The sequence below is a fragment of the Meleagris gallopavo genome, chromosome 16, assembly GCF_000146605.3.
Source record: "Meleagris gallopavo isolate NT-WF06-2002-E0010 breed Aviagen turkey brand Nicholas breeding stock chromosome 16, Turkey_5.1, whole genome shotgun sequence".
Taxonomy (NCBI): Eukaryota; Metazoa; Chordata; class Aves; order Galliformes; family Phasianidae; genus Meleagris; species Meleagris gallopavo.
The window spans coordinates 4788641-4799909 of record NC_015026.2 but is presented as its reverse complement, the minus strand read 5'-3'; the positions used below and the strand labels follow the sequence as shown (position 1 = coordinate 4799909).

Below are 11269 nucleotides of genomic sequence, written 5' to 3'. Positions count from 1 at the left end.
CGCGCCTCAGGCCTGCGGGGCCGCGAGCCGAAGGGCTCAGAACTGAGGCGCTCAGCCGCGTACCGCAGCTAGCCCGGCCGGCGCCGTCTTCTGCGCTTCTGGGAGGTGCGGGAACAGGTCCGCGACAGACCCTTCGCAGCAGCGTTCAAGGAGTCACCTCTAACGTGGCACTGCTGACGCACGTCGCTGTCTTACGGCCAGAATCGGGCTGTCCCGTTTCGCTATGGGCACCGTCCTGGCCGCAGGCAGATCTGCACGCAGATCGGCGTCCCCAGCACTGCAGCTCCGAGTGTGTGCTGCAGAAAGAACAACCGGGGCTAGGAACGATCAGCATCCCAACTATGGGGATACTATGGTAAACTAAGAGAAATTATTTCCTTATGATTAATTGCATTAATTTCATAAAGATTAAAAAGCATAAAAGAAGCAAATGCTCATATCCAGGCCCCACCTGGCACATTAAATTCATCCGTTTTAAACCACGCTCCCCAGGCTGCAGATGGAGCTCTTGGAAAAAGCAGAACCAACTCACCACCGTTTCAATCAGTGCTAACACCTCTCATATCCCTATAACTCGTATTTCAGTAGAGCAAACGATACTGAACAACTCATCTTCACCACAACTTCTCTTCCAGTTTCACACTAACAGAAAAAGTTAATTCAAGAATAATAAACATCTTCACCATTTCATAAAGTGTTTATTGAGGATGGTAACACAGGATAAATCATGCAACAGCTCAGTAAAAAAAGGGAATCATTTAAAGGATAAAGAATGGTAACTGGTGCTGCTGATTTTGGAAAGTCTATTAAAAAAATATTAGTTGTCCAAAAGTGACATCAAAAACCACTTGAAGCTGAACATGGATGTTGCTTATACAGCACTCATTAAAAAGAAAGTGTAGATATTGTTTAAAAATGATCACCTACAGATTACTGTAATCAACAACTTACAAGTCTCCCATTTCTATAGCTGCAGTGGTGTCGCAGGGCTGTACTTCCAGGATATTTAACCTCCTTTTCCGGAACAAAGAATACAGTTACAAGTATTTGCCACTAAGGAACATAACCATAACTCTCAGTCTTCACAACCTGCACTGCCAAGTGCTATCATCATTGGGATTACCTTCCCAAACATCATGGCAAAACAGGAAAGGCCAATTTCTCATGGCCGCAAGATTTCCTTATTGCCCTCTTGCCATCAGCCTGTTTTAGAAGGAGGACAACTACAGAATGTCACTGTTCCCCTTCTGGCACCAACATACATTTTAAACAAGGAACTCCACGTCAGCAGATGGCACAAGGATTGGGCACCAGCACATCACATCAAACATTGGTGGTTTTAGATTTAAGTTGACATATATTCACCTTTGGAAAAAATAAATATAGTGGAATGAAAATTGAATCAAAGGGAAAGAACAGATGACTACCATCCATCAAGGATGCACATGTTTGTGCACTGAAAAAAAAAAAAAAAAAAATCAGTAATTTCAAAGAAATTCTTGAAAATTAAGAAAAAGTTTGCACTTTTTTCCTGGTCATAAACAATCTCACAAAAATCTCACTTTTGGAATTATTCCAATTGAAACCATACACTGAATTTATTAATACAGTATAAGTTTCTTTATGTAAAAAATCTTTATACATAGTAATAAAAAAGATAAAGGCAAGATGCATCAAACAGAAATCTGCTGGTTGTTTTTCCTCCGTTCTTACAGAGCCGCTGATGACTACCTGCACTATAAAGAGCTGTGTTTCTGACTTTCTGTCTCAAGCATCTTCACCTTTGCTTGTGATAAGGATTGTTCTGTCCAAGCATCCAAAAGGACAGATGCTGGTGATGTTTTTTGGCACTTACGCTGGCAAACTGAGCTTCTTTCCCTTGAGTACTGTAGGAAAGGAAAAATTAAGAAGTTAGCAATACAAAGATGTGACCAAGAAACACAACTGTTAGAGCTTCAGAGGGATCAAAACCTATTGGTCACTTTGGTAGAAAAGGTACACTGCCCTTAGTTCTCCCACAATTGCCTCTCTATTCAATGCATATCAGCAAAACGACAATGAAGTCAGAATTCTAGCCCTGCCCTCTCACAACACCCTGGCATTCTCACTTGCCAGTGTCACTGGACACGCTATCCTGTGACTGTGGTTTTTTTTTAGAGTAATGACTAACACCGCATTTACATAGTTTTGTGATTATACGATGGATGCTGGAATACCAGTGACAGCAGAATTAGTAATAGATCCAACAGAAACAACTGCTTCTATGCCTAGCATCTGCAGACACATACAACCACCTTTGGATTCCAACAGTATTTAAAATGCCAGAGGAAGTTGTCTCTAAGTGTAACACCTGCACAAAAAGTACTCTGTCAGTAGAAGTAAGAGGATCGTGCTTGTTGACAGAGAAAACTGCAACCTGTATATAGTCATACTTATTTTCAGATTTGTCAATAAAGTTCAAACTGTTCACACATTTATCTGTATTAAAAACAGTCCTCAGAAATACCCCGAACTTGTAGAACGTGTTCCTGATAAATCTAAAAAGGAGATTACAGTAATAACTTGCATACAGAATTAACAACTATGAAGTAATGTCTATGAAGTAGATATGCATCTGCATAGTGCTACATTTCATTACCTGAAGCTGCAAGTTACCACACTACTCACCTTTTGTAACATACAAATAGAAGAAGTCACAGTAAAGAACAGTCTGGACCACACCAGCAACAACCGCTATGAGGTCAAAAAATCCCTCAAAATAGTAGCGCCAAATCCAGTTGACCAAGTACAAGGCACGGTACAGACCCAGGAAGAAAAGGTAGTGAGTAGTGATGGTCTCCGCTTCCCCAGTTTTGCTGATCATAAAGAGCTGGGGGAGAATGGCGACAGATTCAAGGTAGATGGAGAAAGTCCACAATATCTGGAACGAAAAAAACAGCACAGATTATTCAACTGCCATACTGCTAACAGAAGCACAGGAGGTATCTGAATTGCCTTTTCATTCCTTATCAATGAAAATCACTCTACTGGGAACAGGCACACTACTTTGGCTATCCTTGATACAGTAAAAATAAATAAATAAATAAATAAAAGCTTCATAATCAACCCTGGAATGGTAAAAAGTAACAAGTCTTCAGACACCACTCTCCCAATATCTGGGGAGCTTGCTGATACAAGTTTACCCATCTATCAGTTCAGGATATGCAACACCATTAAATACAGCTCACCATGCTGCTGGCTCTGAAAAGCTGTGTGGAAGCTTCCCCATTCTTCCAAAAGTTTTAATCAATTAATTGGTTTAAAGAATGAGTTAAGGCAGTACAAAATTTAAAACATTATCTCAAAATGTTGCTCAAATTCTTTTGCTATTTAAACTATGCCATTCCAATGAATATAAAAAGGTCACTCCACTTAAAAAGAGCGTATAAGGATATCTCCATTTCGTGTAAGCACTGACCTGAACTCTTTAGTACATATTCCTTTTCTGACAGGAGAACATATAGCTGCATCTCAAATATAACAGTTCCTCCTAATACTCTATGCTACTTGTGTTTCTACAAAACATAACAAGTATTAAAACTTCTTTTGCTTTCACCAGGTGGCACCAACGACTCACATTCTGGGTTATTTCCTTAACAAACATAAAAAAAGGAGGGATTCCTTTGAATTAGTGTGACAAGACAGCTTTCTGCTTAATAAAATACTCAATAACATTAGTCTCCCAAAGTGCCTTAAGTTGTCTGTGACAACTACACCGTAAAGATGCATTACAGAATTGGCCTGAACCTACTAAACACAGGCAACTTTCATTCTGCTAAAAAACATTCACCATCATGTACTACATATTTTAGAAAATAAAGTGCCACTTCCTGCCCATAACCCACTCACCTCCAGAGGAGAGAAGTCATGATTGACAAGAAATGAGAGTCCACCAACAGGAACTATCAGAAACTCCACCCTGAACGTATCATGGTTTCCATCATAGGTGGCCTTAAATTTCATGTAGATCAGGTACACGGTTGCGTATGAGCAAGCAATGTAGATAAGCTAAAGAGTGAGGAAAAAAAAAAGAAATACGCACAAAGGTTGCAGGATTACATTAAACTCACTGAACAAAGCTATTCCCAGGTACTAAGAGGAACAAGCTGTCTTTTCCAGTTTGTATTTTTTGCTTACATGCTTCTGCAATTTCAATTTCATGCTATGTGATGATATTCAGCTTTTCTCAGCAGGAAATAATTCAAAACCAATGAGCCAACGATATTTTAAAGTGTCACCTTGCCTCTGGATGAAGTGACTGTCAGAAGTTTCTTCCTGTCAGAGATCATTCCTTGAGTAGAAACAACTGCAGCACTGACTGGAAAAGGAAGACTGCTTCTGCTACTGCAAGGGGAGCAGCAGCCCAAACATTTAAGCTACGTACGTACGTGTGCATACTTAAAATAGGGAGAGGTCTTTTTTTTTTTTTATTTTTATTCAAAAAGTTTAGGGGTGTGGTGGCTCACGTGGCAATAAGAAGGTACTGAATCAAGCCCCACCTCAACTCAGCTATGTAACATATAACAAAACAGCTCATTTGACTTACAGCTTTAAACATCTCTTACATCTGCAGAGCCAGTGTTCTCTGAAACCAACAGGCCATGAAACCGAGAGCTAAGAGACTGCCAGAAGCATTGAAGAGGAACTCAGTTTCAATTTCAGTTGATGTCAAACCTTACCATTTTTAATTGTTATAGCACAGCAGACTTTATACTTATTCCCCATGGGATAGGTAAGTAGCCTTATTTTACAGGTAAGGAACCAGAATCAGAGAGAATACCTCACTTCCTGAAGGGCACTCTGCCATCACCAGGACAGAGCTCACACTGTCCTGAAGACAATCTAGTACAGTACATTAGACAGTTTAGCATCTGCCTCAGTTTCACCATAAAGAAAAATGTTCCCAACACCTAATTATATTCAGTATAGGATCTTCACAATGGAAAAGAAACAGATTTCATCAAACAAGCGAAACAACAGTGAAATCATAGCTTGCAGGTGGCACAGTCTTCCCAGGGCAGTGGTCACAGCCCCAGGATGCTGGAGTTCAAAGAGTGTTTGGACAACACTTCAGACATGGGGTTTGGTTTTGGGTGGTCCTGAATGGAGTGAGGATCTGGATGCGATAATCCTTGTGGGTCCCTTCCAACTTAGGATGTTCTGTGATTCCATGGCACAATACCATATTTAAGGAATCCCTACCACAGCTGTAGGCTAACGATAATTGGTGCAGTCAGAGAAGGCACTAAGAAGTGTCAGTGAACCCCAGCTCATTCCTGAAAGTTACTTAATGAGATTAGTATATTCTGGGGCACTCAAAAAGTTTCCAGAGACATCACAATAAAAGAAATGCAGCCTATACTCAGAGGTACTATGAGAAATGAACTGTGTGATACGTAATGCTACAAACCACAAGAACTAAAGCCTGCAAGTCAGTAAGAAAGGCAGTTAGTACCAACTTGCTTATATTCCCAGAGCACGGAAGAAACTCATATTTCTTATATATCCAATGACCACTTCCAGATAAACACATTTCAAGCTGGTACCTACAGTTTAATTAATATTGCTTTAAAAATAAACCACAAACAACAACAAGGAAACAGAAACACAAAACCAAAACTGAAGGAAATTCTGAAGCAAGTCCCCTTAACTCTTCAGTATTATCCATGTTATTAACTATCTAGCCTTTCCTTCTGGTAAAGTCACATTATCCTCTGAACTAAAACTAAAAGCATCACAAAAATCCTAGAATAAAAGAATTGGATTAAGGTGTCTGTTCTGGTGCCACCAATGCCAAACAAGCTCTACTCTTCCAGTCTGCTGCTTTATTTTCTTGTACTGGGCATCAGTATTTGCAGAAATAGAGCCAACAAAACCAAATCTGGGCTGACTAACTTTCAGTTGATAAGCACAGGGGTATAAATCAGATGGAAGCCACATTCTTGAACTGAACTCCTGAAAACTTTTGATCAGCTTCTGACGAGATGTTAGCAGCAATTCTGACTACACGCTTTGAATACCAGTTTCCCTTGTAGAAAACGAGATTTTTCTTTAGCCTTTTCTAACGTCTCAAATAAAAAATAGAATTTATTCAAAGCATTTTTGCCAAGGGCTTTTATTTTCAATAACCAATGAGGCATTTGTTGTAAATGTCACAGTCCCCACACAGTTTTAAAATAACTGCATGTAGAGTGTAGAAAGAGTAGAGTTTCGAGTCCATTTTCCACACTGTTTACCCAACTACACAGTGGGCATTTAGAGATGCCTCACTTCATAAAATTATGCACTCTGCATGCAGCAACACCAGCTTTTCTGACTTCCCAGTATACTCTACCTTCATAGATGTGTTATACAATGAAATGAATGAAGTGAAGAGGTCCAGATAGCGGGTAGTGAAGACCAGTGCAAACAGAAGCTGGCTTTTCCCAGAAATACCTAAAGCAATAAAGGAAATAATTAATTATTTAAGAACACTTGATGCCAAGGTTGAGGAAGAATATATCCCTTATTTCTATGCAAGCTGATCACAAAACTAAGACAAACTCTGAGTTTCCAGAGCAAAGCTGTACAAACAGAACTGTACATTCACCTCCTTCAGCAGCTCAGCTGTAAGTTACCTACACATTACTGTACTGGAAAAGTTGCTAGTACTTAGAAGTCACTCACAGTAGCCTCTATTTTCTCCAGAAACATCGCCTATGAGCTGCTTGTTCTGCATTATCCTTGGGCACCATGCAGCAAGGCTGCACTAGTGCTCAAACCTCAGTGTTACCAAGAGTTCTCTCTACCTGGAATGATATAAGTATCACAGACCTGGAGACGACCAGGAAGTGTGCTAGCACCAGTTGTGTGGCTTTACAGGAATTGTTTGATGTTAAGACTCAAGGTAATTCAATTCTGAATCTCAACTGGCCAAATGGCGGGAAAAAAAAATAATCAAATAGTCAAAAATAGATACATAAAACTATTTAAAAAGGATCATGAGCTGAAAAAAACAGCCACCTACACTGCTTCTTCAAAGTACCTTTCAGCTTCAGGCCAAAGCCCAGATGCCAGCCTCAGTACTTTGGCCACTGAAGTTTCTGAAGCCAGTGACACAATCAGAGCACCACTGACTGACTGAACACCCCACAGAAGTTCTGCATCATCAACCACTAAAAACCTCTGAAGACTGAAGAGAAGCATCACTCCCTAACACTGATGTAAAACCACCAAGCTTTTATCTTGCTATTCCAATTATTCTTGTTTTTAGTCACCCAGGGTGAAAATAGATTAATTTGTTTAGCTAAGCACACAAACACTGCTCAGGAAAACAAGACAGGGAAAAACATTCTCTAGAAAAGGTTATGAAGCAAGGCTGAAAATCCTTTTTGCTTTTATACAGTGATATTTCTGATAATGGGTTTTATTAACAGTGCCATAAAACAACTAAAAAGCATGCAACGTTCTATGGTGTCATCTTGATTAATGCTTCAGAAATACTAAGCTGCCCCAAATGAAGGCATTAGATATTTATACATGAAGTACAGGAATGGCTGAAACTGTAACAGTTAGAAAGGTATTTGCTTGCAGCATTGTACCTGCACTGTAAGCCACGTTAGGTGAGCCTTACCTGGTATTTACATAATAGCCCCCAGTGGTCAATAAGCAAGTACAGCAAACAGCAAGAACCCAAAACCTCATAATGTGGACTGCAAAGCAACCACACAAAAGCCCCCGTTAAAAAGAACAGCAGCAAAAAACAGCCACCAAACTTTTCCAAAGTTAAGACAGCAGTTTATCTGACATTTCTGAACCCCAACAGGGCAGCAGCCTGCAGCAGTGCTCGCAGTAGCCCTCCAGATAGGGCAGGACCAGACCACAGTCCTGGGGTGCACAGTCTCCAGCCCGTGCCATGTCACCATGTGCAACATTAGGGTATTTCACGTGGTGTTTTCTTTTAGTTACTGACCACACACAGCAATACAGAGTGTATCAAACACATTTATTATTGGTCACTGCAGTATGTTTGGATCCAGGTGTGTTGTCACATAAATACAAATGCGGTAATGGAATATATGCAACAAATTCCTCTCAACAAATGCAGCCTCACCTCCCTCTAGAGTCAAGAAGTTGCTGTTTTTATGAATGCTTTCAGTGTTACAGACTTTTGAATCCTGAGAATAGCCCGGAGTTCTGGAAACACACCACAAAACCAAGGCTGAATGGATTTCCAAGGTAAGTAGGGCAGAGCAGGCAAGGTCCAGAGTTCAGACCAAAGGCCCGCAGGGCGCAGGAGGGCTGGGTGGGAGCTGAGCTCTGTGCCACAAGCAGAGCTGAGATCCACACCAGGAGCAGAGCCGCAGGACGGACATGGGTGAACATCACACTGATGGGTTTGATGACCAGACTATCACTACACCAGCACAGTGCTGGCTGACAGCTGTGACACACAAACCACACTGTCATTCTCCTCCCACTCTTTTCATTCCCACAAACATTACATAGTTCTGGAGATAACCACATGCATCACCATTCCCTCTTTTCCTAAAGCCCTGGGCTCAAATTTTCACCTCTCCTTTTTGTTTTATCTTCATGCACTGAAAAACTTCTTCAACTCCTGCTTCCACGCTTGGCTAAAAGCAATAACTGGAGACTCCCCAGCAGCCCTGCTGCCAGGCCAAAGCACAGCAGCATCCACTGCAGCTCGCTCCTGTGGGGCTGGCAGCAATGGAGGCACTGCAGGGCACTTGGCTACTGCACGGCCATGAAAGGTACAGGCTGAAGCTTTCCTAAGGAAGGCCAGCTTTTTGTCACGGAGCCCTCACAGCCTTTTTAAAGAACTTAATAAAAACCAGTTAGTTCAGCATGAAGTCCGCATCAGCCACAGAACCACAACTCTTCTGGGTCTGCTAAAGAAATACTAACCAACCTAACTCTCAACTCAAATTTTATTGACCAAAAGGCAAAACTTTCCTTCAAAAAGATAAATGAAATTCCAGACCTACCTAAAGCAGTATTTTCTGAGAAAACATAGACAAACTGGCAACAGCCTATGGCAAAGTACTCTGTAAAACCTTCAGCTTAATGTATGGTGCTGTCCATAGCAGATACCTGAAATTATGAGACAGCTCCATTGCTCAGCAAAAGCATTACACATTCATTATCTGCACTACTTTTTTTTCCAGACGATTCAGCATATAATTTGCTGCAGGTCACCTTTAACACTTGACAAATGACACTGAGAGAAGCAAATCAATTCCCAGGCAGTAATTCACAGCACAAACAATCTAATTTAACTTGGAACGGATTAGGAAATACAGTCTGACCATGACAACGTGTGAAAGCAGACTATTCTTCAAGTCTCATGAATTTCCTAATTATGACACTAGAGTCAATAACACGTTAGCTGCAGCATTCTCCACTACTCCCAGTAATTATTTCCGAGCTGCTGTTTGGAGTGGTGAGCGTTTTCCCTACTCCTCGATGCAAAAGCTCAAACAAGCAGTCATGCAAAAAACTGTCACCCTGCCAACTGTGAAATCACAACCTGATTTGCTTTCGCCTCGTTATCTGTTTAGCATATTGACCGAATTAGGAAAAATAAAGAAATGAATTTTGTCTAACACTGACAATGCAGGGAGATTTATGGCACAGCCCTGCTCCAAAGGAAGCAGGAGCAGTGTCTACCCCAAAAAGCAGCATGCAGTGCGGGCCATCTGGCTCCAGCTGCTCTCACAGGCCTCCAGCTCTGCCTAACAAAGGCTGCAGGCTCACACAGATGCAGCGAGACGCAGAGCCGGCACCATGCGGCTCATAGCTCTTCATGGATCACAGCCTACAGTTTAGGAAACACTTAGAGGCCTCAATTTATTTTCTAAGCTCCTACTGCCAGAGAAATGCACGGTTAAAGCACCTGCTGGCCTGCTCAGTCTCCTCAGTCACCAATACCCCCAAGGTGTAATTTTATTTAATTTATAAACTGCTCAACTGACCACACAACGGAATCACAGAAAGCCCTCTAACAATGGCAGCTAGCAGGTACTGAACATCAACTGGCAACCATTTAGAGGTGGTGGCTGTTGTTGTTGTGGACTTTACAAACACCTTCTGGGTAAATATATTTATAATGCCTTTATTCACAGAAATGACAGCTGACAACCAGAAGCTGCCACAGGTAGCAGCCCCAAAGCAGAACCCAGGCTCTTCCGAGGCACTGCTCTCCTTCCAGCCAGCTCGTCAGCCCCCCAGTGCTAATCCCACAGAAGAGAAACGGATCTGGATTACTCCTAAGGATTCAGGCAGAACTAGAGTATACAAAGCAACAATCCCACAAAAACAAATCCACATTTCAGCATTCAGCTGAGGAAGGTGAATGAATCATTGTTTCAGCTGAATGAGCGCAGGCACACGGCTGTGTTAGAAATGGGAGAGCTGAGGGCCACACAAAATATTTGCCCATCTGCTTCTCTATGCTGGAGAAAGCAGTACCAAAAACAATGGTAAGTAGGATTCCTCTTCCTTGCTAACAAATCTCTACCAACAGCGATCCTCAGCCATAAATGACCCAAGAAAAACAATGTTAGAGCACCTTTTGAACAGAAAAATGGGACTGGGTTATGCTGTACTATACTGTGAAAATTACCTCATGTCCAAAGGTCACTTACAAGTCTCCTAGCTGAAGTACTACTACTTGCACCAGAACTCCTCATTCCCCTACTTCAGACTATAAGATGTTACTTCTCAGCCCATTAACCCTTACTTGGTTTTAATTCTGACAGCATTTCTTGTGTGTGGCAGAAGACAGAGCATCACATTAGGGGCTGGAGGCCAGATCCTCCCCTGTCAAAAAGGATCATCAGGAAAAAGCTCTTGGGCTCCTCGCCCTCAAAAATGACATCTTCTGACAGCACCCTATTTAAACTGTAGAGTCATTTACTTGATGTATGTTGTTAAGTTAGAAATCACACAAAGACAATACTGCTATAAACCAATGCTGTTCATCTACCATAGTTTTTCTTTCACTCTATCAAGCGGTTAGCAGTAAGAGATCTGATTCGGAAGCAGAGAATCCGTGCTCCCTCTTACCTGTAAGCTAGAGGAGATTTCATTTCTCTACTCTCAGTTCTCTCTGGCTGCAGCCCAAACCGATCCCTCACACAGATACCCACCGACTGAGGAGCAATCGCAGCCCTGCCAGCGCCAGGCACATCGGGCTGCCCGCCGCTCCTTCCCGCTGCCACGTCACAGC

The 11269-nt window shown here is 41.8% G+C and overlaps 2 protein-coding genes across 2 annotated transcripts in view; one reads left to right on the top strand and one right to left on the bottom strand.

The window, feature by feature from the left end:
- Positions 1–1459: 1459 nt before the first annotated feature.
- LOC100547850 (ER lumen protein-retaining receptor 2) lies at positions 1460–6532 on the bottom strand. Its single transcript, XM_031555828.1, has 4 exons — positions 6374–6532; positions 3889–4047; positions 2668–2920; positions 1460–1886 (listed from the first exon to the last, which is right to left on the bottom strand). The coding sequence occupies exons 1-4, from the start codon at positions 6377–6379 to the stop codon at positions 1852–1854; spliced, it is 453 nt and encodes a 150-aa protein (XP_031411688.1). The 5' UTR covers positions 6380–6532; the 3' UTR covers positions 1460–1851.
- A 239-nt stretch (positions 6533–6771) lies between these two features.
- Positions 6772–11269, top strand: part of LOC100548156 (ras-related C3 botulinum toxin substrate 1) — a 12418-nt gene continuing 7920 nt past the window's right edge. The window contains exon 1 of the mRNA XM_010719776.1: positions 6772–6925. Within this exon, the coding sequence (XP_010718078.1) occupies positions 6772–6925 (154 nt within the window). The remainder of the gene's footprint in view (positions 6926–11269) is intronic.

Bases quoted from the DNA above. Each gene is read 5' to 3' on its own strand.
- LOC100547850 (XM_031555828.1), bottom strand. The intron at 2,921-3,888 runs GTGAGTGGGTTA...TTTTCGTTCCAG, and splicing joins ATGACTTCTCTCCTCTGGAG to ATATTGTGGACTTTCTCCAT. The intron at 1,887-2,667 runs GTGAGTAGTGTG...CCTTTCCTACAG, and splicing joins CTATTTGTATGTTACAAAAG to TACTCAAGGGAAAGAAGCTC.